Below are 27010 nucleotides of genomic sequence, written 5' to 3'. Positions count from 1 at the left end.
GTTGTTGTGTACTTATGATATGTTCGTTTACTTGAGTGTTTTTGTCATGTAGGTTTAATGGTGTAAGCTTTTTGTATATTTCTGTTGCGTGTCTATGTAGAGGTGAGTGTTCGGATTTATCATGGAAGTATGGTCTGAGTGAGAATATCTGCTTATTGTGTAAATTGTGTATGTCTATTGAGGAGGATCGCAGCTTAACCACCAATTAAAAACTCCGGCAGACTTTAAGAGTTATTTATTGTGACAAGTCAACAATGTTTACATTAGAGCGCACAGTAAAAATAGTTGAAATAATTAATTTATTAAAAATAAACAACAACAACAGCGCTTATATAGGCATTCCCCTCTCACGATGACCACCACGCGTGCTTGCCACTTTTGGGACCTCCTCCTAGGCGAAAACAAAAGCGATGCATGCGGCCATCTTGCTGGGGGTGTGGTCAAGCGTGTGACGTCGCTGCGAGGACAATAGATGCGCATGCGACCATATTGCCGAAGGGGCGTATCCATACGTGTGACGACATACATCAGACCACTGCAACATCACCTGATCCATGACGTAGTTGATCAGGTGATGTTTGTGCTGCGTTTAGACGCATTGTGCACTCGCCACACTACTCCCCCGCCGAGACCGTGACTACGGGCGATAGTAGTTTGGGAATCTGACCACTCTACCACTCCTGGTTTTACTGGCAGGGATGGCATCAGACTTCTCCTGAACTTTAATGTTCTGGTCTGTCTGGTCCTCAGCGAGTATGTAAGCTGGTTTCAGTCTGTCTATGCTGATTCGCTGCGTTTTGCCTAGTACGTCGATGTCAAAGGTTTTCTCCTCGCGTCGCAGCACCCTGTATGGACCTGAATAAGGTGCTTGAAGGGGTTTCCGATGGGGACCCTGCCGGATAAATACGTGCGAGGTAAGCCTAAGGTCTTTTGGTATGTAAAAAGTTTGATTAGAACTTGTGTGCCAAGATGATGGTTGTGGCCTTAATTTATTGACATGTGTTTGGATTCTACCAATGAATTCGGTGATGTCCTCGATGGTTGGGGGTGCTGATGAGAAGAACTGTCCAGGTAACCGCAGTGGTTCCCCGTAGACAAGTTCGGCCGTTGAAGCTTTAATGTCATCCTTGAATGCGCTGCGTATACCTAGTAATACCCAAGGTAACACTTCTACCCAGTTCGGAGTAGAATGACAGGCAATTGCGGCTTTTAATTGACGGTGTAGTCTTTCTACCATACCATTAGCTGTCGGATGATATGCCGTTGTGGTATGATGGTTGGCACCGATGAGCTTGACCAGTTCTTTGAAAGCGCCCGACTCAAACTGCCGGCCACGGTCAGTGGTGATGTGTTCGGGGCACCCGAACCGTGATATCCAACCACTGGAAAGGGCAGCAATGCAGCTTTCGGCGGTGATGTCTTGTAGTGGGTAGACTTCTGGCCACCTTGTGTAGCGGTCCACGATGGTTAGGCAGTACCTGTAACCTAAACATAAAGGTAAAGGACCTATCAAATCCAAGTGGATGTGTCGAAAACGTGCGGTGTCTGGTCACTTTGCTTTGCTGACATTGTTGACACTCCTTTACCCATTGTCGACAGTCTTTGCGGATACCAGGCCAAATGTAGCGCTCTGTAACTAACTTGACCGTAGGCTTGGCTCCTGGATGGCTTAAATTGTGGAGCGAATCGAATACCTGCTTGCGATATGAAGGTGTGATGAATGGTCGAGGATTACTTTGAGAGACATCGCAGTATACCAGAAGAGCTGGCTCTGACTCTAATCGTATTTTCTTCAACCTAAGCGCAGACCCATTTTTCAGCAGGTCCTGTAGCTCGCTGTCTGCCTCTTGTGCTTTGACCAGGGAGTGGTAATCTAAGGGTATAGAAACTGCCTCGATACGCGAAAGGGCATCTGCAACAATATTTTCTTTACCAGCTACATATCTGAAGTCTGTGGTGAATTGGCTTATAAAGTCCAAGTAGCGAAACTGGCGTGGCGAACTGTTCTCTCGGTGATTAGCAAAGACAAACGTAAGTGGTTTATGGTCCGTGATGATACAAAATGTCCGAGCTTCCACCATAAATCTGAAATGTCTAATTGCGTCATACACTGCCAATAACTCTCGGTCATATGGGCTGTACTTTTTCTGTGATGGACTTAGCTTCCTCGAAAAGAATGCTAAGGGTTGCCATTCATTGTTCTTGAACTGTTGCAGCACAGCACCTATTGCTGTATCTGAAGCGTCCGTCTGTATGGACAGTTCTGCTTGAGGATCTGGGTGGACCAAAAGCGTAGCTTCTGAAAGTTGCTTTTTAGACAGTTCGAAAGACTCTAATAGGGCAGGCGTCATGTTAATAGGCTGCGATCCCTTCGTTTTAGGCCCAACGAGGAGTTGGTTGAGCGGTGCCTGAACTTTTGCAGCATTAGGTATAAAACGGCGATAAAAATTGATCATACCTAAAAATCTTCGTAATTCTTTTAGCGTCTTGGGTACCGGGAAGTTCTGAATGGCTTCAACCTTCAATTCTAACGGCTGTATTCCTGCTGCTGACACGTTGTGGCCCAGGAACTGAACTTGCGTTTTGCCGAAAGTACATTTGTTGGTATTTATTAGAACTCCATATTCTGCTAGTCTTTGGAACAACAACTTGAGATGCTCTTGATGAAGGGTACTGCTGCTGCTGAAGACTAGAATGTCATCCAGGTACCCATAACAAAAATCTAAGCCCCGCAGTACCTCGTCCATGAATCTTTGAAAGGTCTGTGCGGCGTTACGAAGACCGAACGTCATGAACGGGAATTCGTAAAGCCCGAAAGGAGTGGCGATAGCGGTTTTCGGAATGTCGTCTTCGTATACTGGTATCTGATGATAAGCTTTAACCAGGTCTATGGTTGAAAAGACCGTACTGCCTGTCAACTGGCACGTAAAATCATTCAAGTGCCTGATAGGGTACTTATCGGGAATTGTACGGGCGTTTAGGGCTCTGTAATCGCCGCACGGTCGCCACCCGTCGTTTTTCTTCTTAGTTAAATGTAACGGTGATGACCATGGGCTGTCAGATCTTCTTGCTGTGCCACTCTGTAACATCTCATCGAACTCTTGCTTAGCAATTTTTAGTCTTTCCGGGTCTAACCGTCGCGGGCGGCTAGATACCGGTGGTCCATCGGTGGTACGGATATGGTGCACCGTAGAGTGTTTGGTGATGTGCGGCTTTCCAGCAGGGCGAGTGATTTCTGGGAATTCTCTAAGCAGGCGATGATAAGATGTATCCTCTAAAGTCGTACGGACTGAGGAAATTGTTTCCGTAGAACGTTGTTTCGGGAGTGCAACAGCAAGTGTGGTAACACCGTCAACGAGGCGCTGGTTGCGACAGTCGACTAGCAGGTTGTAGTAACTTAAAAAGTCGACGCCGATGATGGGCTTTGAGACGTCTGCTACGACGAAACGCCACGTGAAAGCGCGCCTAAGTCCTAGATCCAGCGTTAAGGGGAGGAAGCCATATGTGTAAATGATAGTCCCATTTGCAGCGAACAATTCGTATCCCATTTTGTTTCTAGGTTCCCGAACAGCGGATCTTGGAAAGACACAGAGGTCTGAACCGGTGTCAACTAAATATTGCACTTTGGTCTTGCGATCCGTGATGAACAGGCGGCCCGAAATTATAAGGCAGTCGTCTACCGCCACTACTGGCTGCCTTGAGAGTTTCCCATCTTCTTGTAGCTACACGGTTGAATACATTTGCGTGCGCGCTCGCCGAATCTATGATGGTACCAACAGTACGGGTAGTTATTTGTTTGTGAGCGGGAACGTGCGCGGGAATGTCGTCGCGATCTGTCTATGGCGAATCGTGAGCGGGATCGTGGCTGTCTTCGGTTAAGTTGCATGCTAAGTATCTCCATCTGCTTGCTCAGCTCAGCTACGGTCTGATTCAGGCTTTCGAAACTAGTACTTGGTACTCCTAGAGTGGAACTAGATGCACTGGCTACTTGCCCGGCTACTCGACCGGCTACTGGCACGGCTACTTGCTCGGACACTTGCAATGTTGCTGGAACGATTTCGTTGATACGGTCGGCAAGCTCTGCCATGTCTTCAAGGCTCATCTTCGTATGCTGCGCTGCTATACACGTCTGCAAATGCGTTGGGAGTCGACTTGACCAGATGGTACGGATAAAATCGGTTGGAACAGTTGGCCCAGCTAGGTGTTGTAGATGCCGTAAAAATTGTGTGGGCTTTCTATCACCGAGTTCCTCGTGCATTAGCAGTTGTTTTATTTTACGCTCTTGTGAAGCTGACAGCCTCCGTATTAATTTGGCTTTTAATTTGTCGTACCTGCCGGTGGAAGGTGGAGCTACGACCAGGTCCCTTATTTCCGCCGTGTGCTGTGGTTCCAGTTGCGCTAGTACGTAATAGAACTTCGTGGAGTCTTCTCGGATGCCGGACAGGGTGAATTGGCCTTCGAGCTGTGCGAACCATAATTCTGGATCATCTGGGTTGAATACAGGTACTCTCACTCTAACTCGCATCGTTTCTCCAGTGGCCGGAAGGGCGGTAACAGCTGTGGCGTCACGTGATAATGGAGCGTCCGGCATTGACATCTTGAAAGGTCTTCTTCTTCTTCGTGCTTCAAACGTCGGGGTCACCAGTGAGGAGGATCGCAGCTTAACCACCAATTAAAAACTCCGGCAGACTTTAAGAGTTATTTATTGTGACAAGTCAACAATGTTTACATTAGAGCGCACAGTAAAAATAGTTGAAATAATTAATTTATTAAAAATAAACAACAACAACAGCGCTTATATAGGCATTCCCCTCTCACGATGACCACCACGCGTGCTTGCCACTTTTGGGACCTCCTAGGCGAAAACAAAAGCGATGCATGCGGCCATCTTGCTGGGGGTGTGGTCAAGCGTGTGACGTCGCTGCGAGGACAATAGATGCGCATGCGACCATATTGCCGAAGGGGCGTATCCATACGTGTGACGACATACATCAGACCACTGCAACATCACCTGATCCATGACGTAGTTGATCAGGTGATGTTTGTGCTACGTTTAGACGCATTGTGCACTCGCCACTCATAATCCCCTTCCTCCTTCTTTACGTGGTAGTGTGAGCCTTTGAATACAAGATTTTGGATGATGTTTCCTATATTTAGAGAAGTGAGTGTTTATAGTACGCTGCAATTTTTTTATGTCACTTTTTGACCATTGTATTATTCCGAAAGAGTACGTAAGTAAGGGTATGGCAAATGTGTTAATAGCTTTTATTGTGTTTTTAGAGTTAAGGTGTGTCTTTAATACGAGATTTAATCGGTGCGAGAATTTTGTAAGCAGTTCTTGTTTTGTCGTAGTTTGTAGTATTTGCCTAGATTGTTTAAAACCAAGGTATTTATTTGTGCTTAGTTCATCCATTGGTTCAATTTGTTCACCAGTTTCGAGTGTGTAGCTATTATTAAGGATTTTTCCTTTCGAGATTGACAGAATTTTGCACTTGTCAACTCCGAATTTCATATGAATATCTTTTGAGAACTGTTCCGTAATGCTTGCTAACTCAAGCAGCGTGTTTTTGTCAGTGGAGTAGAGTTTTATATCGTCCATGTACATGAGTTGTGATAAGTTATATTGGGTGTTATTACCGTAAAGTGTGAATCCTGTATTGGTTTTATTTAACAAGAGTGAAAGAGATTTAAGGCCAAGCAAAACCAGAGGAAGCTCAGAGCGTCTCCTTGAAAAACTCCTCGTTGGATACGAATTGGTTCAGTAGTTAGAGATTTCATGGACGATTGTTTTATTTTTAATACAGTTTGCCAGTTTTGCATCGAATTTTTAAGAAACGATATGAGGGTAGGGTTTATTTTATACAATTTTAAGACATACAATAACCAGCTATGCGGGACTGAATCAAAGGCTTTTTGATAATCAATAAACATAGTATGGATATCTGTTTTTGATTTTACCGCACTATTTAAAATGATTGCATCAAAAGTAAGCTGCTCCTTACAACCTTGGCTATTTTTTCTACACCCCTTTTGCTGTTCGGCTAATATATTATGTTTAGTTAAATGTTTGTATATTTCTTCACTTATGCAAGCTGATAAAATTTTATATATGGTTTGTAAGCAAGTTATTGGTCGGTATTTATCTGGATTTGTGGTATCATGTTTATCTTTAGGTACTAAGTATGTGATTCCAAGTGTTATATATTTCGGTAGTAAATGTGGTGATTGAATGAATGTATTTAAGTACTTATGTATGTATGAGTGTATGCTACTAAATTTCTTGTACCAATAGTTGTGAATATTGTCTGAGCCTGGGGATTTCCAATTGTGCATTCGTTTGATGACATCTATAAATGTTTCTATTGGTATGAAGTTGAACTCCATCTCTGGAATATGTGTAGTTATTTCGTTAACCCAGTCTGCATGTTCATTATGTTCTATGGGGTTTTCCCATGTCTTAGTTGTCAGAATTGTCGAAATATTTCAGGGGGAGGTATTTCTAGATTTTGCTCATTATCTTTGCAGTTAGATAATAAATTCTATAGAAGATTTTTTCATTGTTAGCAAATGTTTTGTTTTCTATTTTACGGGCAGTACACGTCAAATATCTCTTAAGTCTACTAGCTGCTGCATTGAGTTTCTGTTTTAAGGTATCTAAGAAGTGTTCTATATGCGTGTTTGTATTTTCATATTGTGCGTGTGATTGATATTGTGTCTTTATGAGTTCTACTGCAGCTACTACTTTTCGGTTTCTATTTCCTCTAATAAATTGTGTTAACCTGCCTATATTGACTCGCAACTTCCTTATTTTATTTTCTAATCTTCTTTGCCAGCTAGGTTTTCTGTATGATTTGTTTTGATGGTTGTTTTGTGTTAAGAATGTCATTCTTGCCCCATTACATTTAGCTGCTGTCCATGCTGCACAGTAAATTATTGTCTGTAGAGTGATAAAATCAGTATCAGTGTTTACAAATTTTGTCAGTATCATCGTATCTATGTATTTCATTATTAATGAAAACATTTTAGAAGTCCTTTGTTTAGGAATGTATGGTCTGCTAGTTGGTTCAGTATCACAAAAATGTTCTAGAGCATGAACGAATGTGTTCTCTATTTCAGTGTTTTCTTCTAAAGTCATATCATGATCGTGGGTGATACTTTCTATGTTTTGTTCATCGATAGGGGTTGATGTAACGGAATCAGTGCATGTAACTGTAGTGTTTTGCATTTTCCTAGCTTGTGAGTTTGTTTCTGAATTAGATTTGAATGCATCGTAGTGTGTAATATTACTTTGTTCTGTTGTTTGTAAATGTTCATTATCTGTGTCTTCCGTTAGTGTGTGTGTATAATGTAATTCATCTGCTACTTGTTGTTTAATCAGTGTTAATCTATCTTGTTTAACATATTTATTATTTATTATTGCCCTTCGTTGATCCGCTAATCTTTGCTCTGTAATGTGTGTAAACTCTGGGTATAAGTTTATAAACTCTTCATACAAACGTTTTCTATAAGCGGTCTTATTAGTCTCTAATTGTGTTATTTTGAAATAAATCCTAATAATTGCTTCCTTGCATTCATTTGTCCATTTCATACGTTTTCCTGTTAGTGTGTTAAGGGATGTTTTAAGATTTGTGGCGTTTTGTTGTATCTGAGTTTGGATTACTTGCAATTCTGTTTTAACTTCATCGTAAATCTGATCAATGGTTTCTTGTGATAAAAATTTCTTTTGTTTAATAGCTCTACGTTAGTCACCAATTCTCTGTCTGCTTACTTCCATATGTGGATATTTATCTATAAATTTTATATGTAATGAAGAAAGATATGAATTTGTGTCTGATTCTAAATTTGTAAGATATAGGTAGATACGTAGGATGAACTTATTCATTTCCATACTCCATTTTTTACGTTTTTTTACGCCACTGGTGGTGGGCACAGGTTCACTGACAAAATTTATCTCCTGTGCAACATCCGCCAGTTGAGCACCGGTTGATGATGAATTTGGTGAAGATGCATACAAAATTGTTGATGAAGAGGGTATTGATGGGAATAAAGATTTAGAGTATGAATTAGAAGTCTGCGTGGACTCTTCTTCTAACGATGGCACGTTCGCCTGTATATATTTTTTAGTTTTAGACCTAGTTATCATATTATTCCCACGAGTAGCTAGGGACATAAAAGTCAATCACAGCAGAGCCCTGCATTCACTGTGATAAGGGTAAATTAAATTAGAGGTCCCCTTGTCTCTAAAGTTCGCATACTAACGACTAAGCACCCCCTTAGCCATGGAGCCCTCGGCGTACGCTGTTCCACCTTGGCTTGGGTTGTATCTCTCTTGGTCTGTTTTCTCATCTTAGGCCAATCCAACATGAGTAGATCTATAGGCATAGCCCTAAGAATCATTGAAGCGCACAAGCCCCACCACGTCGGCAATGTAAAGATACGTCGGTGGGGTTATCATTTTTATTATTATATTATTATTGCTTTCTCAAGATAAGTAATGTAGTAGGCCCAGTAAAAACACTATTATTAATGAAGTTTTATTAAATCGTTACTATCGAATGAATACCTATGGATTGCTGTTATCAATAGTATTAATAATAATAATGTCCTCCAGACCGATTTCGGCAACGGCGGCCAATCTCAAGAGAGATTAGCCAACTACGCAGGAGATATTATAGTGCACAAGTGTGTGCGCAAACACAGGTGTACTCTCTGTTCCCTAACTCTCATAATCCGATGGGACGGCGATCCGAAACGACCGGAAAGAGTTCAGGCGCAGGACCAACGACTTTACGTTCTTTCCGAGGCACGGGAGTGTACACACTTCCAACTTCCAGACTCCGGGCTGCTACTGAGAATTTTCTGACAGAAAAACCCAATAACTTTTTATTGGCCCGTCCTGAACCCAGGACCTCCGGGGTCTGCGGTCTTATATCAAGCCACTAGACCAACGAGGCAGGCAAACGAGTTATCAATAGTATTGTGAACAGAGAGCTATAGTAACTATCGATAATATCGACAATATTGACACAAGACGATACTTTCGGAAGTACTGTCGATAATAGTTTTCGAGGTCAAACTATTGATAGTTCTGCAACACTGATACCTGGGATTAGGTAAATGAAACTACAATTTATTAGATTACAAAAACAATCACTTCTACACTTCGATTCAGGATGAGCAGAAATGAGCGCCATCTATCGTTAACGGGGTGTAACATACGCCATCATACAACTGGATAATAGAATAACGGAAGCTTTTACAAAGATTAATATAATTGAAAAATGAGTATGAAAACTAGATACAGATGTTTAGACAACTTGTAGCCGAGATGGCCCAGTGGTAAGAACGCGTGAATCTTAACCGATAATCGTGAGTTCAAACCCGGGCAAGCACCACTGAATTTTCATGTGCTTAATTTGTGATTATAATTCATCTCTGCTTGACGGTGAAGGAAAACACCGTGAGGAAACCTGCATGTGTCTAATTTCACTGAAATTCTGCCACATGTGTATTCCACCAACCCGCCTTTAGCCCAGCAGTGGGACATTCACAGGCTGTTACGGATACGAACGGTTTAGACAACTGCACGGGACTAATAATGGTACTTGTGTGTGCGTGCAAGCACAGACAGTCTCTATTCCCACACACTCTTAATCCTATTGAGAACCGAGATGGTAGTGAATAGAATGTGTAAATCGTTACCAATGATAGCGTGTTAAAACCCAGATTAGCACCACTAAATTGGAACAGCGTATTGGAATAAGCTCCTCATCAAAGGGAGAAGAGGGATTAGCCAAGCAGTGGGACATAGACATTTACATAATCCCAGGGTGAAAATTAGAGAGTTCAGGCGCAAACAATGTCTTTACACGCTTCCAAATCTCACTTCTAGTGTACAACTTACTTTTACTTTTTTTTTCTATTTACTTATTATAAAAAAATAACACCTCTGCTGGGCTAAGGCCTCCCCTCCACTTGTGATTTGGAGCTCTAGCTTGCTGCTTCAATGCGGGTTGATGGATATACATAGCAATACTTCATCCCATAAAAGCAGATCTCCTGACAATGTGCCCATTAATTAAGCACATCAAAGTGCAGTGGTGTTTGCCCGGGCTTTGCAAGTGGGTGGGGGATTGTTCTTAATTTAAATAAATGTCAAAATAATCATTAGCGCACCTGAGCATCGAAGCCGAGTATCTCGTGGCTGAGCAAGGACGTCCTACCACTTTTCACTTCGTGCAAATGCCTGAACATGTTCAGGCGAGCGAACCCTCTACCGTTATCGAGTTCAACTGTAGAAAAGAAAAATTATTGTATTGCGCACTACAAACAGCTAACATACCATCAACCAATGAAGTCATTACAATTTCAAGATCAAATTTTATACTGCCATTGTAATTACAACTAAGTTTCTTGACCATAAAATATTTATCTGAGGATAAAATAAATGATATTACAATATAATATTAACAAAGTCGGTTTTTGTCGCGACTGAGTAGGTATCATTTAATTTGTTTAAAAATGAAACAGCATTTTTACCCACAGCTGGGATAAGGCGTCATCTCCTTATTACGAGTACACACGTATAGGATCTCTACATGATAATCGAATCAAAAACTTCTGGATACGAAGCCTTATAAATATATTTTTTTATAGAATAGGAAGGCGGACGAGCATATGGGCCACCTGATGGTGAGTGGTCACTAACGCCCATAGACATAGGCATTGTAAGAAATGTTAACCATGGCTTACATCGCAAATGCGCCACCAACCTTGGGAACTGAGACGTTATGTCCCTTGTGCCTGTAATTATACTGTCTCACTCACCCTTCAAACCGGAACACAACAATACCAAGTACTGCTGTTTTGCGGTAGAATATCTGATGAGTGGGTGATACCTACCCAGTTAGCTACCTAAGTTATATATAATGTTATATATTTAATATTATTTATTATTCACTTGCGTCACCAGGTGCTGGAAGCGTCGCTCGCACGGCGAGACCAGCTGCAGTTTGTACTCGACGTTATCGAAACGAGGCTCCGGGGGTAGACTCCCGTAGCACTGGTCGCCGGAATCGTCGGCGTCGGATGTTCTGAGGGTCAAATCGAATATATTTAACATTGATCTTATTTCGATTAATGCCATCCGCGTTCGGTGGGACCGACTCACTGTTTATGATTTCCTGGTACATTAACACTGTAATCCTAACTGAAACTAATTGACTCTTTTAATCTAATCGTTCGCTGAGACCGACTCACTGTTTATGATCTTCTGTTACATTAACACTGTAATCCTAACTGAAACTAATTGACTTTTTTAATCTAATCGTTCGGTGAAACCGTCTCACTGTTTATGTTCTCCGGGTACATTAACATCGTAATCCTAATTCTAAATCTTTGAAACTAATAATAATAATATCCTGGGACATTTTTCACACACGGCCATCTGATCCCAAATTAAGCTTGTACAAAACTCGTGCTTTGGAAACCTGACAACTGATATACTACATATACTACTTTTCTTTTGTAAATACATACAATATCAGGTTGTGGAATGTCAGGATTACTATGCGTCAGTCCCTTGGAAGGAACGTTGCTTCAGTGGGAATGACCCGACAGCTAGTGCCGCTGCTGTTGCTGATGAGATCATGTTAGGAATGGAATACTACATTCCTAGCTCAGATCTCATCAATAGGGGTACGCGTAACCGTTGGTTCACTCGTGAATGTGCCGACGCTGTATCATCTAAGCAGGCGGCATATCGCACGTGGATCAACGGCTGCATTAGCGGGGCATCTAACATTGACTCACTGAAAGCAAACTACAATAAAAATTCCAAGTCCTGTAGGAAGGCATACACGAGAGCGGATGCACAGTACATTGTACAGATTAGTCATGACCTTATTTCGCATCCTAGGGGCTCCCGTAGCTTCTGGCGTCTGACCAAGCCTAAGCAAAACAATTTCTGCCAACCTTCGCTGCCACCGCTCAGAAATCCGGACGGATCGCTAGCTCACAGTGCGCAGGAAAAAGCCGACCTCCTGGCTAAACTCTTTGCCGACAACTCTGTGATCGATGATTGTAGTGCGCAGCCACCAACAATACCTTCATGTGGCCACACGATGCCTGACATCAAAATCAGGCAACGTGATGTGCGTGCGGAGCTGCAATCACTTGATATACGGAAAGCTAGCGGTCCTGATGGAATACCAGCCATTGTGCTGAAGAAGTGCGCGGCGGAGCTGTCTCCTGTAATAACGCGCCTGTTCCAACTTTCTCTTTCTTTGGGATGTGTGCCGGAGGCTTGGAGAAGAGCTAATGTGCAAGCGGTTCCCAAAAAAGGGGATCGGTCTGACCCGGCAAATTATCGACCAATAGCTATCACCTCAGTACTTTGTAAGGTGATTGAACGGATTCTAAACAACCAACTGATCCATTACCTAGAAGATCACTGTCTAATTAATGATCGTCAGTACGGGTTTCGACCAAAACGGTCCACAGGTGATCTTCTAGCGTACGTAACACACCTCTGGGGTGAAGCTATCGACAAGCATGGAGAATCGTTGGCTGTCAGCCTCGATTTCTCCAAGGCTTTCGACAGGGTCTGGCACAGAAGTCTTCTCTCCAAGCTACTGGCATATGGTCTGCCTGTTCAGCTATGCACCTGGATTGCCAGCTTCCTACACAAGCGTAGCCTTCGTGTTTTAGTAGATGGTTGCGCTTCACAATTCTATGTAGTGAATGCTGGGGTCCCCCAGGGATCTGTGCTATCTCCCACACTCTTTCTTTTGCATATCAATGATATGCTCTCCCTTGGGAACATACATTGCTATGCAGATGATAGTACAGTGCATGGTGGATACCACGGACGCGCAGTGGCTGGGCGGGCGGAAACTGAGGAGAGGCGGGAGAATCTTGTCATTGAACTCGATAGGACGTTAGAGCTCATTGCCAAATGGGGTTCTGATAATCTTGTTGAGTTTAATGCCAAGAAAACACAGGTATGCGCTCTCACAGCGAAAAAGTCACCATTTTACCCTCATCCCTCCCTCTGTGGCATACCGCTGATGATACAAAGCAAAATCGCCATGCTGGGGATGGACGTTCGCTGCGACCTTAGTCCAAGGGCATATAATTACATCGAGGCTATTATAAAAAAAGCTTCACGAAAACTCGGAGTTCTAAACAAGGTGCGGCGTTTTTTCACGCCACAACAACTGTGCCTGTTATACAAAACACAGGTACGATCTTGCGTTGAATATTACTCGCACCTTTGGGATGACTCCGCTAAGTACCTACTGGAGGCCTTGGACCGGTTGCAGCGACATGCAGTACGCATTATTAGCGACGTAAAGGTCACAAACACCCTTGAACCTTTACAATTGCGTCGCGAGATAGCAGCACTGAGCGCTTTCTATCGACTGTATCACGGCGAGTGCTCTGAGGAATTATTCTCTCTAATTCCTGCTTCCCCCTTCCTTCTTAAGTCCACGCGAGCTGGTTCTCGATGTCACCGCCTAACTGTGACATCAATTCGATCGCGCACAAAGAAATTTGGCAACTCCTTTCTTTATCGCACTACCAAAAAATGGAATTCCTTACCAGCTCACGTGTTCCCCTCCTCTTACAACCCGGGTTCCTTCAAACGAGGCGTGAAGAGGCATCTTGCGGGCCGGCAAGGTGGTGACGGCTAGTTCAGAACATTCTTCCCGACTGTACTGGCCGTCGTCGCGTTTGGACTCTACTACCACTTACCATTAGGTGGAGTAGAGTCATTTGCCATACCGGACATATAAAAAAAAAAAAAGTTAGGATTAGTACTTTCCAATCTGAATTGTAACATATCTCGTGTGGACCCTTTATCAGAACCTGAAGATGAACATCATCCTTCCCTTTGTATTAAAGTTGATATGAATAGCATTGAGCGAAATTTAAATCCAGCTATTCGTGTTGTACGTCGCTTTCACAGCGCTGATTATGATAAAATTAATTTTGAATTAGCTAAAGTCAACTGGCAACACGAATTTAAAAACAAAGATATTAGTCAGGCAGTTGATACGTTCTATCTTATCGTAAATCACATTATAGAGACATTTGTCCCGTCTAAGTGTATAAATGAGATCAATAAATATCCACGCTGGTTTACGCGACCCTTGATAAAATTAATTAATAAAAAATTAAAATTCCACAAAAAATGGAAAATTTATGGCCAACAAAACGATTATAACAAGTTCTCTGAATTACGACTACAATCAAAAAACTTAGAAGGAACGTATTATAATGAGTTTCTGGAACGAGCAGAGAATAATATTCGTTTTAGCTCAAAACAGTTTTGGTCCTATATAAAGACTAAAAAAGGTCATACATCTGTACCTAATGTAATGTATTTTAACTCTCAGGTTGGATACAACGGACACGATATAGCAAATATGTTTAATTCTTATTTTCATTCAGTTTTTGAGGATAATAGTGGAAATCAAACAATGGATCACTATTCTACTGGCGCACATCAGACTATCATCAGCTCTATCGAGATTGTTGACAAAAAAGTAGAACGAAATTTATCGAACATAGATACATCCAAGGGTTATGGTCCAGATGGAATACATCCCATTTTCTTAAAAAACTGCAGTAAAGTGTTATGTGTGCCTTTAACAATGCTTTTCAAAAAATCATCGGACAACGGATTATTACCAACTATTTGGAAAAAATCTTTAATTACGCCGATTTATAAGTCTGGAAATAAAAACGATATAAAAAACTATCGTGGTATTTCTAAATTGTCAGTTATTCCAAAACTTTTTGAAAAGATTGTCTATGATACGATATTTCCATTATTAAGGCCTCTACTTACCTGTAACCAACATGGTTTTATTAATAAGCGATCCACTGAGTCCAATCTGTGTGAGTTCTTGCAAACAGTATTGAGTGATATGGAAGTTGGTTTTCAGGTAGATGTCGTATACACTGATTACTCGAAAGCATTTGATAAGATATCGCACAATTTGTTATTACAAAAACTTAACAACATCGGTATACATGGTGACCTTCTACGTTGGCTTACATCTTATCTCCGCGAAAGATCTCAAGCCGTTGCTATTAAAGGATATACGTCTAGTTTTATTCCTGTAACATCGGGTGTACCACAAGGTTCTCACCTTGGCCCTTTACTTTTTAACATTTTTATTAATGACGTAACTAATTGTTTCAAAAATTCTCAAGTTTTATTATACGCTGATGACACTAAAATTTTTAAGATAATAAAAAATAATCAAGACTGTTTTCATTTACAAGAGGATTTAAATAAATTAGGACAATATTGCATTGCTAATAATTTGCAGCTTAATGTTGACAAGTGCTGTGTAATTACATTTTCGAAAAAAAAAGAACAAATAATTTTTGACTATTCCATATTTAATACTAAATTAAAAAGGGTAACCGAGGTGAGAGACCTTGGGGTACAACTAGACAACAAACTTATATTCGATAAGCATATTGAGGAAATAGTGATGAAGTCGTATAAAATGCTTGGATTTATCTTTCGGCAAGGGGCAGATTTTAAAAATATTCATACCTTTGTAATTTTGTACAATGCTTTCGTTAGATCACATTTAGAGTATGCGTCAACTGTTTGGAATCCACAATATGCAAAATATGTCAACTTAATTGAAAATATACAAAACAAATTTATCAGGAGGTTGCGATACAAATTTACTTTTCCTGACTCTGTTTTTATGCCACTTGAAGAACGTAGAGAACAAAGAGACCAAATGTTTCTTTACAAAATATTAAATAATTTAATTGATTCTCCATATCTGCTCAGTGAGATTTTATTTAAGTGTCCTCGTTTTAACGCTCGCTCTCAGGATACTTTTTCAATACCCATTTATAAAACTAATTATTTCAAAAATTCTTTTATTCTAAGATCTTGTAATAGTCATAATAGAAAATATAAACACATTGATCTGTTTAAAAATAGTTTAAGTAAATTTTATAATCTTGTGAAAAATACTTATTAGTAATTAACCATAACCATATTTACGTTAAAATTTTACTTTGTCATAAATAGTTATGTAACATCAAAATTAGTCCACTTCCCTGTTAAAACAGTAGTGGAAACTTAACTGGCATAAGTGTTAAAATATGATTATTATATTAAGTTGTAATATACGATATGCTGTATGTTTCCCTAATAAATAAATAAATAAATTACAGTGTTAATGTACCAGGAGATCATAAACAGTGTGTCGGTCTTACCGAACGATTAGATTAAAAGAGTCAATTAGTTCCAGTTAGGATTACAATGTTAATGTACCAGGAGATCATAAACAGTGAGTCGGTCTCACCGAACAATTAGATTAAAAGATCATAAACAGTAAGTCGGTCTCACCGAACGATTAGATTAAAAGAGTCAATTAGTTGCAATAAGGATTACAGTGTTTGCATTTGTGTGCATGAACATGTCTGTTTGTCCTGAGTCTGGGTGTAATTTTCTGTATAAATATGTATTTACATAAGAAAAGTAGTATATGTAGTATATCAGTTGTCTGGTTTCCATAGCACGAGTTTTGTACAAGCTTAATTTGGGATCAGATGGCCGTGTGTGAAAAATGTCCCAGGATGTTATTATTATTAGTTTCAAAGATTTAGAATTAGGATTACGTTGTTAATGTACCAGGAGAACATAAACAGTGAGACGGTTTCACCCAACGATTAGATTAAAAGAGTCAATTAGTTTCAGTAAGGATTACAGTGTTAATGTACCAGGAGATCATAAACAGTGAGTCGGTCTCACCGAACGATTAGATTAAAAGAGTCAATTAGTTTCAGTTAGGATTACAGTGTTAATGTACCAGGAGATCATAAACAGTGAGACGGTCTCACCGAACGATTAGATTAAAAGAGTCAATTAGTTCCAGTTATGATTACAGTGTTAATGTACCAGGAGATCATAAACAGTGAGTCGGTCTCATCGAACGATTAGATTAAAAGAGTCAATTAGTTTCAGTTAGGATTACAGTGTTAATGTACCAGGAGATCATAAACAGTGTGTCGGTCTCACCGAACGATTAGATTAAAAGAGTCAATTAGTTCCAATTAGGATTACAGTGTTAACGTACTAGGAGATCATAAAAAGCGAATCGGTCTCACCGAACGATTAGATTAAAAGATCATAAACAGTAAGTCGGTCTCACCGAACGATTAGATTAAAAGATCATAAACAGTAAGTCGGTCTCACCGAACGATTAGATTAAAAGAGTCAATTAGTTTCAATAAGGATTACAGTGTTTGCATTTGTGTGCATGAACATGTCTGTTTGTCCTGAGTCTGGGTGTAATTTTCTGTATAAATATGTATTTACATAAGAAAAGTAGTATATGTAGTGTTGGAGGAAGACTAATATTTTAATTCAGCAACACCACACCTGCCTATATAAGACGAGATGTTGGCGATAAGAGCTCATTATTACGTTAACTTTTGAAGTGTGCGGAAGCTCTGCCCGAATAATTACCGATTTAATTAAATTAATAATTATTTTATGTTTGTTTAAAGTCATAAATTGTGTATGTACTTGAGGCCGAAGGCCAAATAAATCTTTTTTTATTTTAATAATTGTTTGATTTATAACATCAGAAGTGGGATTCAAAGGCTGTTATAGCCGCAAACACATTTCTGGTGCTATAGATGAAACTTAATTCTACCCTCCCACGCGGTTTAGTAATTTAAATATTCGGGCAATGCTTCCATCAGTGTAATGTCGAACAACGATAAACGTAACAAACGAAGACGTCGAGGACAAACTCCACCCAACTCAATGGAAGAGATCCTGACCAGACTGCGCGCTTTGGAGGAGCAGTCTCGTGCGTCTGTGGAGACGCAAGCCAGTGCATCAGTCAGTGCTGGCACTAGTCGCGCTGTCGCGCTGCAAAGCGCCACACCAGCAGTCGCATCGACGCCTGGGACGCCGACTCCGCCACGCGACCACGTGGTTACGCCGCCACCGACTCCGCAAACCAGCCAGACGGGGTTATCGCAGTCCGAAGATGTGGTGACGAATGCTGCCGAGCGGCTCTTGACCGCTATCAGGTGTGCTCAGGTCAGATCCAATCGATATTTTGTCTCTGATTTTGATCCGAGTGTTCATGACTTCATGACACGTGGTGTGATGAGGTAGAAAGAGCGCGTATTTTGAACCAATGGGGCGACAAAGAATGCCTTGCTCGCATCGGACATTGTCTGAAAGGGGAATCTCGTACCTGGCTTAGCCAATGGACAAGTGATATTCGCACATGGTCCAATTTCAAACTAGAATTAAAAGCCTTATGCCCACGCTCTGTCGATGTCGCGAATATTCTTTATGACGTTATGCGAACAGAGTCCGACAAATACTCCACATACGCCGAATATGCTCGTAGATCGCTTTTAAGGTTACGCATAGTTAAAGGTCTAAGCAACGAGCTACTTACTGCCATTATTATACGTGGAATCGTAGACCCACAAATCCGCGCTATGGCTATTAACGCTAAATTATCGCCCGATTCTATAGTGGAGTTTTTGTCTAGCTTTGTTAAACCTTCTAACAATTCAAATAGAAAAATATCTACTAACTATAGTCGGTTTGATAAATTCTCTAATAATAATAATTTAAATCGCAACCTTTTAAAACGCAAATACAGTTCAAACGATTCAAAATCAATTAAATGTTATAATTGTAAGCAATTTGGCCATAAAAGTGTAGATTGTAGTAAACGATTGAATACAACTACAAATAATAATAACAACGAAAGAGCAATCGCGCTACCGGCAACGTCTCGTGTTGATGTGTTGAAGTGTACATTTTGTAAAAAAGTAGGTCATTCCGAGAATATGTGTTTTGCCAAAGAACGGTCGAGTTCACGAAACAATAATGGTGTTAATTTTTGTCGCGAACTTGTGGGTAGTTATAAAAATCGTGACGTAACAACTGCTGTTATCTCGGGAATCCCGTTAGATGTTTTGATCGATAGTGGTTCATGTGTCTCTCTAATGTCGAAAAATATTGTTAAACATTTTTCGTGTCAATTAAGACCTACAAATCAATTATTACGTGGCTTAGGTGATATGGAAGTGAAATCAGAATCATATGTAACGTTGCCCGTTGAATTCAGTGACTTAACAATAGAAATTGATTTTTATATCGTCGATGATACCGGTGATTGTCAGCGTATAATTCGTAGTGAACCTATTGAAAGCAATATTTTGCCAGTAAATTCAATTTGTTTATCCGAACAAGTAAATACGTCTGTGTCTGGAAAAGATAGGGAACGATTATTAAAGATTCTAGCCAAGTATTCAAAATTCTTTTTAAGTGGTACCGCGATCACAACTGTAAAGAATAGTGAAATGCATATTAAACTGACAACTAATGTACCCGTGTATTATAGACCCTATAAATTATCACACGATGAAAAATTAAAAGTTCGCGAAATAGTTAAAGATTTGCTTAATAAAAGTATAATTCGTGAATCTGACTCGGAGTACGCTAGCCCAATTCTATTGGTGAAAAAGAAAGATGGTTCTGATAGAATGGTGGTGGACTACCGTGCACTGAATCGGATTACTGATAAAACTAGACATCCCCTACCGTTGATTAATGACTACATAGACCGATTAGGTAAAGCTTGCTGGTTTAGTTCCTTAGATATGGTATCTGGGTTTCACCGACTTAGAGTTGCTGAGGAGTCTATTCATAAGACGGCATTTGTTACCCCGGAAGGCCACTACGAATATTGTAAGGTCCCCTACGGATTAGCAAATGCACCGATTTTTTATCAGAAAACTATTGCTAAGACGCTAAAATCCTTTATTGAGGCCGGACAGGTTGTAGTCTATATCGATGACGTACTTATATTGACACAAAGCATTAACGAAAACCTTATTTTATTAGATTCGGTAATTAAAACTTTGACAGAGGCAGGATTTTCTATCAACTTAAAGAAATGCACTTTTCTAACCAATGAAATCGAATATCTCGGTAGGATTATACGCGATGGTCAGGTTAGGCCGAGCACTTATAAAATTGACGCGTTAGTTAAATCACCACCTCCGAATAATGTCAAACAGGTGCGGCAATTCCTAGGCCTCGCTGGGTATTTTCGTAGATACATATCTAATCACGCGATTAAGACCGCGCGCATTGCAGCCCTAACTAGGAAGGGAATAATTTTTGACTGGACCGACGAACATGAAAACGCACGTCAGGAAATAATTTCTTATTTAACAAATGAACCAATTCTAGCTATATTCGACCCTGACTAAAGACCGAATTACATACTGATGCCAGTTCAATTGGCTATGGCGGTATTCTTATGCAAATACATAAAGACGGGTTGTCGTATATTTTAGTAAATTAAATACAACAGCTATGAGTTGGAGACCCTTGCCGTAGTAAAATCATTGCAACATTTTAGACAATATTTAATTGGCAAAACTTTTAAAATAATCACAGATTGTAATGCGCTAAAAATGACGCAACGCAAAAAGGATCTCCAACCCAGAGTTGCAAGGTGGTGGATGTATATGCAGGATTTTGATTTCTCGCTAGAATATCGTAAGGGCATACTTATGTCACATGTCGATTATTTAAGCAGAAACCCGGTCAATGTTGTCGATATCATTCGAAAGCCCCAAAATTGGGCTCAAGTGGCACAAGCAGGTGACGAGGAAACCATTTCTTTGTTAGAGAAATTAAATAACGGTGAATTAGATAACACGCGTTATGTAAAACGTAATGACCTCTTGTATTATAAATACGACGTCACGGGTGAGCAAGCGCGATTCTTGTGTTATGTACCAAAAGCATTTAGATTAAGCTTGTTACGCGTTTTCCACGATGAGCATGAACACATCGGTATAGACAAGACGATTGATCTGATCCTACGGCACTTTTGGTTCCCCGGTCTAAGACGATTTGTCGCGAAATATGTCACACACTGCGTTATTTGCATTTCTCATAAACAAACTCCCCGAGCACCTTTACAACCTATATCTTCGTGGCAAAAAGATTCGGTACCATTTGACGTGATCACGCCGACGTACTCGGGCCGCTGAGAGATAGCGATGGTCATAAACACGTACTCATTATAATTGACGCATATACAAAATATTGTTTACTGTTCGCGTTAACACGCCAAGATAGTAGTGAGGTAAAGCGTGTAATAACTCAAATTATATCGCTGTTCGGTACTTTTAAAAAGCTAGTGTGCGATAGAAGTCATATGTTTGATAATTACGAATTTATTAACTGGATATCTGGTTACGGTGTCGAAGTGCATTTTATTACTCCCGAAATGCACCAAGAAAACGGCCAAGTTGAACGTTACTGCCGCACAGTACTTAATATGATAAGGGTTGAAGTAAATTATAATAAAAATGATTGGTCAAAAGTATTGTGGAAATTACAACTAGTATTAAATATCACTAAACATAAGACAACCCAATACCCGGCACTTAATCTTCTCATTGGCAGCGATTCGACTACTCTGTTAATAAATAGCTTGATTAAAGACATAACCTACGAAGGTTCAAATCCAAATCGCGACGCGACTCGCGAATTAAAAAGGCAACGAGCTGAAGAGCTTATTCGCGATAATAGAAACAAACAAGATGCTTATGTTAATAAAAATAGAAAACCTCCTAAAATGTATCAAGTAAATGACTTGATTTACGTGATCAAGAATTCTCAAAGCACCGGGAAACTTGATATTGGTATGAGAGGCCCTTATAAAGTAACGAAGGCGCTCCCTAATGATAGATACGAAGTCCAATTGTTGGCTGGTGCCTATGGCAAAACTACTCGGGTAGCTGCAACATATATGGTTTTATGGAAGGGTGAATGGACACCTGAAACTTGTGCTGCATTTTTTGAAGGTATTTACTTGTTGTGCATGAGTTGTTATTTGTCTTGACTTTATTTATTTATTGTAGCATGTAAATGTGAGACGTGCTAGTGGAAAAGACCCATGTAAAACCTGTGCGCGCGGTATTGGGTTGACCACAATGGTTTCTGGGGTGAGTCGGTTGCGCAGCTGACAACAGACCTGTGTAAATCCATGATGTATAGGTATCTGGGGTGACCTACTATAGACTGATATAAAACCTGTTCGTACACACGAGTTTGTGCGAGGTATTCGGTTGCGTGGGACCAGACCTGTGTAAAACCTATGTAGTCTATTCAAACTGACTTGTGTAGTTGACAAATATACAAATATATTCCTTGTTGAGTAATAGAACAGACGTGACTGATGATGGATTTTTGTGTGTTTATTTCCTCAGAAACCAATGATGACAATGCTGAGCAGTTATCGGATGTTGTGGGTGTTACCGGTCCATCCACAAGTTCATCTGAGGGCTTAAGGGACGCAGCCCCGTCAGGAGAGGCCGTGTTGGAGGAAGACTAATATTTTAATTCAGCAACACCACACCTGCCTATATAAGACGAGATGTTGGCGATAAGAGCTCATTATTACGTTAACTTTTGAAGTGTGCGGAAGCTCTGCCCGAATAATTACCGATTTAATTATATTACTAATTATTTTATGTTTGTTTAAAGTCATAAATTGTGTATGTACTTGAGGCCGAAGGCCAAATAAATCTTTTTTTATTTTAATAATTGTTTGATTTATAACAGTAGTATATCAGTTGTCTGGTTTCCATAGCACGAGTTTTGTACAAGCTTAATTTGGGATCAGATGGCCGTGTGTGAAAAATGTCCCAGGATATTATTATTATTAGTTTCAAATATTTAGAATTAGGATTACGTTGTTAATGTACCAGGAGAACATAAACAGTGAGACGGTCTCACCGAACGATTAGATTAAAAGAGTCAATTAGTTTCAGTTAGGATTACAGTGTTAATGTACCAGGAGATCATAAACAGTGAGTCGGTCTCACCGAACGATTAGATTAAAAGAGTCAATTAGTTTCAGTTAGGATTACAGTGTTAATGTACCAGGAGATCATAAACAGTGAGTCGGTCTCACCGAACGATTAGATTAAAAGAGTCAATTAGTTTCAGTTATGATTACAGTGTTAATGTACCAGGAGATCATAAACAGTGAGTCGGTCTCACCGGACGATTAAATTAAAAGAGTCAATTAGTTCCAGTTAGGATTACAGTGTTAATGTACCAGGAGATCATAAACAGTGAGTCGGTCTCACCGGACGATTAAATTAAAAGAGTCAATTAGTTCCAGTTATGATTACAGTGATAATGTACCAGGAGATAAACATAAACAGTGTGTCGGTCTCACCGAACGATTATATTACGATAGTTCCAGTTAGGATTACAGTGTTAATGTACCAGGAAATCATAAACAGTGAGTCGGTCTCACCGAACGATTAGATTAAAAGAGTCAATTAGTTTCAGAGATGTATAATTAGGATTAGAGTGTTAATGTACCAGGAGATCATAAACAGTGAGTCGACTGTGTAGGTACGAAGAAATCCGCGGGTATGCGCAGAGTAGTACCGTAGGTCATAATTGCCGGACTAAAGTTGTTATCGCTGCGTAACGCCGTGCGTAAACCGAGTAGCACGGTGGGTAACTCGTCCGTCCATTGAATTGTAGCTTCGCGCGCTATCAGTGCAGCTTTCAGGGTTCGGTGCCATCGCTCAATTTGGCCATTCGATTGCGGGTGGTATGCAGTAGTTCGAATTCTTGTAATTCCGAATCTTTTCATGAGAGAATTGAATAGCTCGGATTCGAACTGACGTCCTTGATCCGTTGATATACGCAGCGGGCAACCGAAACGTGCGATCCATTGTTCGTATAAGGCTTCTGCGACGTTTTCAGCTGTTATATCTTGTATCGGTACTGCTTCGGGCCACTTCGTACAGCGATCGATCATAGTCACTAGATATCGACAATCCTTCGACGGTCTTAGCGGTCCGACTATGTCGATGTGTATATGTTCGAAGCGCTGTGACGGCGGGAACTCGCCTAAGGGTGTGACGACGTGTCGATGTATTTTTGCTCGTTGACAATTAATACACGCCTTAGTCCATGTACCGATGTCTGTGTTCATGTTCGGCCAAAAGTATTTCGAACTTATTTGTTTTCTTGATGTCCGCACGCTCGGGTGGCATAGATCGTGTTGCGCTTTGAATGCTGCGTAGCGATAAATGCTCGGTAGGTACGGTCGCGGCGTCGCGGTAGACAGCTCGCATGTAATTGGCTGCTGTATCCCAGGCATCGCGACGTCGGCGAATTTCAAGTTAGGTTGTCTTCGTAATGATTTTAGTTCTTCGTCGTTATGTTGATCGATGGCTAATTGATTGAAATCGATGATCGTCGGGCATTGAATGTCTTCTATGCGTGAGAGAGCGTCGGCGACTGTGTTTTCTTCCCCTTGTATGTGTTTGATATTTGAGCAGAATTGACTAATGAAATGTAATTGTCGTTCTCTTCTCGGAGTGTCGGTACTATTTGCTTGGCGATGTAGTGCGTAGGCAAGTGGCTTGTGATCGGTGTACACAGTCACTTCGCATCCCTCGATGAGTCGTCGGAAGTGTTTTACAGCTGTATAGATCGCTAGTAATTCGCGATCGTATACACTGTAGCGGCGTTGTGTAGCACTCATTGCTTTTGAGAAGTATGCGAGCGGTTTCCATTCGTTGTTTACTTTCTGTTGTAGTATGGCGCCGAGACTGTGATCTGAAGCGTCAGTCATGATGCTGAGTTGTGTACTGGGTAGCGGATGAGTCAAAGTTGAAGCTTTTAAAATGCTTTGACGGCAATTTTCAAAGGCTATGTCGGCTTCCGGTGTCCACTCGATCGGGGTTTTGTCGTTTTTCTTACGGTTGTGCAAATATTTGTTGAGTTCGTGTTGAAGTTCGGCTTGATGTGGTAGGCAGTCTCGATAGAAATTCAACATGCCTAGGAAGCGACGTAACTCGACGATGGTTTTCGGTTTCGGATATTTTGAAATGGCTTCGATGCGATCTTCAGTCGGTTTGATTCCGTCCGCTGAGACTTCGTAACCGAGAAAATTAATTTTGCTTTTTCCGAATTCGCATTTTTCTATTTTCAGTGTGACGCCAAATTTTTCTAATCGCTGTAATACTTGATGTAATAATTCAATGTGTTTTTCTTCGTTTTCGGAATATAATAAGATGTCATCGACGAAACAGAAGCAGTTTTCGACGCCTCGGAGTACTTCGTGCATAAATCGCTGGAATGTCTGGCTCGCGTTACGTAGTCCAAAGGTCATGCAGTTGAATTCAAACAAACCGAATGGAGTTATAATCGCGGTTTTCTGTGCGTCTTCCTCAGCAATTGGTATCCAGTAGTAAGCCATTTTTAAGTCGATCTTCGAGAATATTGTCTTGTTATGAAGTTGATATGTGAAGTCTTGTATGCAAGGTATCGGATAGCGGTCGGGTAGTGTGATCGCATTTAGACGTCTGTAGTCACCGCAAACTCGTAAGCCGCCGTCCTTCTTCTTCACAACGTGTAGCGGGCTCGCCCAGGGACTATTTGACGGTTTGCAGATGCCCATTTCCAGCATATTCTCGAACTCAGTCTTTGCAGCTTTATACTTATCCGGTGGAAGCGGACGCGGACGGGCGTAGAGTGGCGGGCCAGTTGTCTCGATATGGTGGACGACGTTATGCTTCGAAGGTTGTTTGAGTGACATGGGTCGAAGTACATCTGGATATTGCTTCAGTACGTGGTAATAGGCTTGGTTTGTGCCGATTACCTGTACCATTATATGTACCTTGCGATGATGATGAATGTCCATAGAAAGTTTCGTCGTAAACCAAAATCCAATCTTAACGTTTTTTCGCCATACGTCTTGATAGGTGTGTTGTTTGCGGCAAATAATCTGCAGGCGTTTTCGATTTTTGTATTGCTTCTATAATTTGATGCTGATAATACGGATATATCGGCGCCGGTATCCACGAGGAAACGTTCTCGAGTGTTGCGATCGTAGATACATAGGCGGTTGCTGGCAGTAGGGACATCGAGGTCCGCCGTAGTCGATGTCGGAGCTAGTTTAAAGCTTTGTTTCTTCGGCAACACGGCGATTCGCAACGCTTCGCTTTATCGCCGAATCGGTAATGGTATTTACATTCCCACGTGGCATCGCCGGGCTTCACAGATGATTTGTTTCTTGTTGAGTTTGAATTGGATCGTGGCCTTGACTGGGAGCGATAGCGACGGTATTGACGATGTGTGGAGCGGCCGCGTATTTCGTTGATTTGTAGCGACAATTTTTCTAGCTGCTTCGATAACATTGCTATTTGTGTTGATACGGCGTCGTTCGTAGTTGTTGTTGCGGTCGATACAGCGGCGATCATCGCGGGCTCGGAGTATTCCGCCATCTTGTCGGCCATGGCGGCGAGTGTGTCGAGTGATGACTCGGTATTTACGGATAGAACAACGCGTATCTGAGTAGGTAAATGGTTAAGCCACTCGATACGGAGCCCTTCGTTCGTAATCATACCGGCGCTTAGTTCTCGCATCTTGCGAAGTAATTGAGAGGGTTTCTGGTCACCCAGCTGTAGACCGCTGACGAGCTTCTGGAAGTTCTTTACGTCTGATTTTTCATATACGGCGAGTAGTCGGTTCTTCAATGTGATGTATTAATCAGTAGCCGGCGTGTCGTATAGAATGTCGGTGACGTGTTGCAGGTCCGTGGCTTGCAGCTGTTGCAGGACGTAACGGAACTTCTGATCATCGGACGTCTTCAAGGGGTCGACGACAGCTTCAAATTGTATGAACCAGGCTCGTGGAAGGTCCCTCCAGAATGGTAGTATCCGTGACTGTACGGAGATGGCTGCCAGGTCTACCTCGGCCAGAGGTTTGGGGTCTTGAGCAGCAGTATCTTGATCCATTTTCTCAACGTCGGTAGGTCACCACTGTAGGGCTCTTGCTTCCCTAACTATTTCGGAGGTTTCTTGAGTATCGTAATAAACTTGTTGATGCTTCAGGTGGAATGATTTTATTTGAAATTTACACAGATATATA

The 27010-nt window shown here is 41.0% G+C and overlaps 3 protein-coding genes across 3 annotated transcripts; all 3 read right to left on the bottom strand.

The window, feature by feature from the left end:
• Positions 1 to 637: 637 nt before the first annotated feature.
• LOC126779872 (uncharacterized) lies at positions 638 to 3548 on the bottom strand. The gene is made up of 3 exons (XM_050503992.1): positions 2159 to 3548; positions 1568 to 1951; positions 638 to 1485 (listed from the first exon to the last, which is right to left on the bottom strand). Exons 1-3 carry the CDS (start codon positions 3546 to 3548, stop codon positions 638 to 640), a joined length of 2622 nt encoding a protein of 873 aa, XP_050359949.1.
• A 137-nt stretch (positions 3549 to 3685) lies between these two features.
• On the bottom strand, positions 3686 to 4597 carry LOC126779871 (uncharacterized). The gene has a single exon (XM_050503991.1). The coding sequence runs from the start codon at positions 4595 to 4597 to the stop codon at positions 3686 to 3688; it is 912 nt and encodes a 303-aa protein (XP_050359948.1).
• A 21434-nt stretch (positions 4598 to 26031) lies between these two features.
• LOC126779870 (uncharacterized) lies at positions 26032 to 26505 on the bottom strand. Its single transcript, XM_050503990.1, has one exon. It carries the CDS (start codon positions 26503 to 26505, stop codon positions 26032 to 26034), a length of 474 nt encoding a protein of 157 aa, XP_050359947.1.
• Positions 26506 to 27010: the final 505 nt, after the last annotated feature.

The sequence above is a fragment of the Nymphalis io genome, chromosome 30 (genome assembly GCF_905147045.1).
Source record: "Nymphalis io chromosome 30, ilAglIoxx1.1, whole genome shotgun sequence".
Classification (NCBI taxonomy): domain Eukaryota; kingdom Metazoa; phylum Arthropoda; class Insecta; order Lepidoptera; family Nymphalidae; genus Nymphalis; species Nymphalis io.
This window is presented reverse-complemented; position numbering and strand designations above follow the sequence as displayed.

Coding starts and splice junctions, on each gene's coding strand:
- LOC126779872 (XM_050503992.1), bottom strand. CDS start 3,548: ATGGGATACGAATTGTTCGCTGCAAATGGGACTATCATTTACACATAT. Junction 1,952..2,158: donor ATTCTTTTCGAGGAAGCTAA/GTCCATCACAGA, acceptor AATTCACCACAG/ACTTCAGATATGTAGCTGGT. Junction 1,486..1,567: donor GGTAAAGGAGTGTCAACAAT/GTCAGCAAAGCA, acceptor CTTTATGTTTAG/GTTACAGGTACTGCCTAACC.
- LOC126779870 (XM_050503990.1), bottom strand. CDS start 26,505: ATGCGAGAACTAAGCGCCGGTATGATTACGAACGAAGGGCTCCGTATC.
- LOC126779871 (XM_050503991.1), bottom strand. CDS start 4,597: ATGTCAATGCCGGACGCTCCATTATCACGTGACGCCACAGCTGTTACC.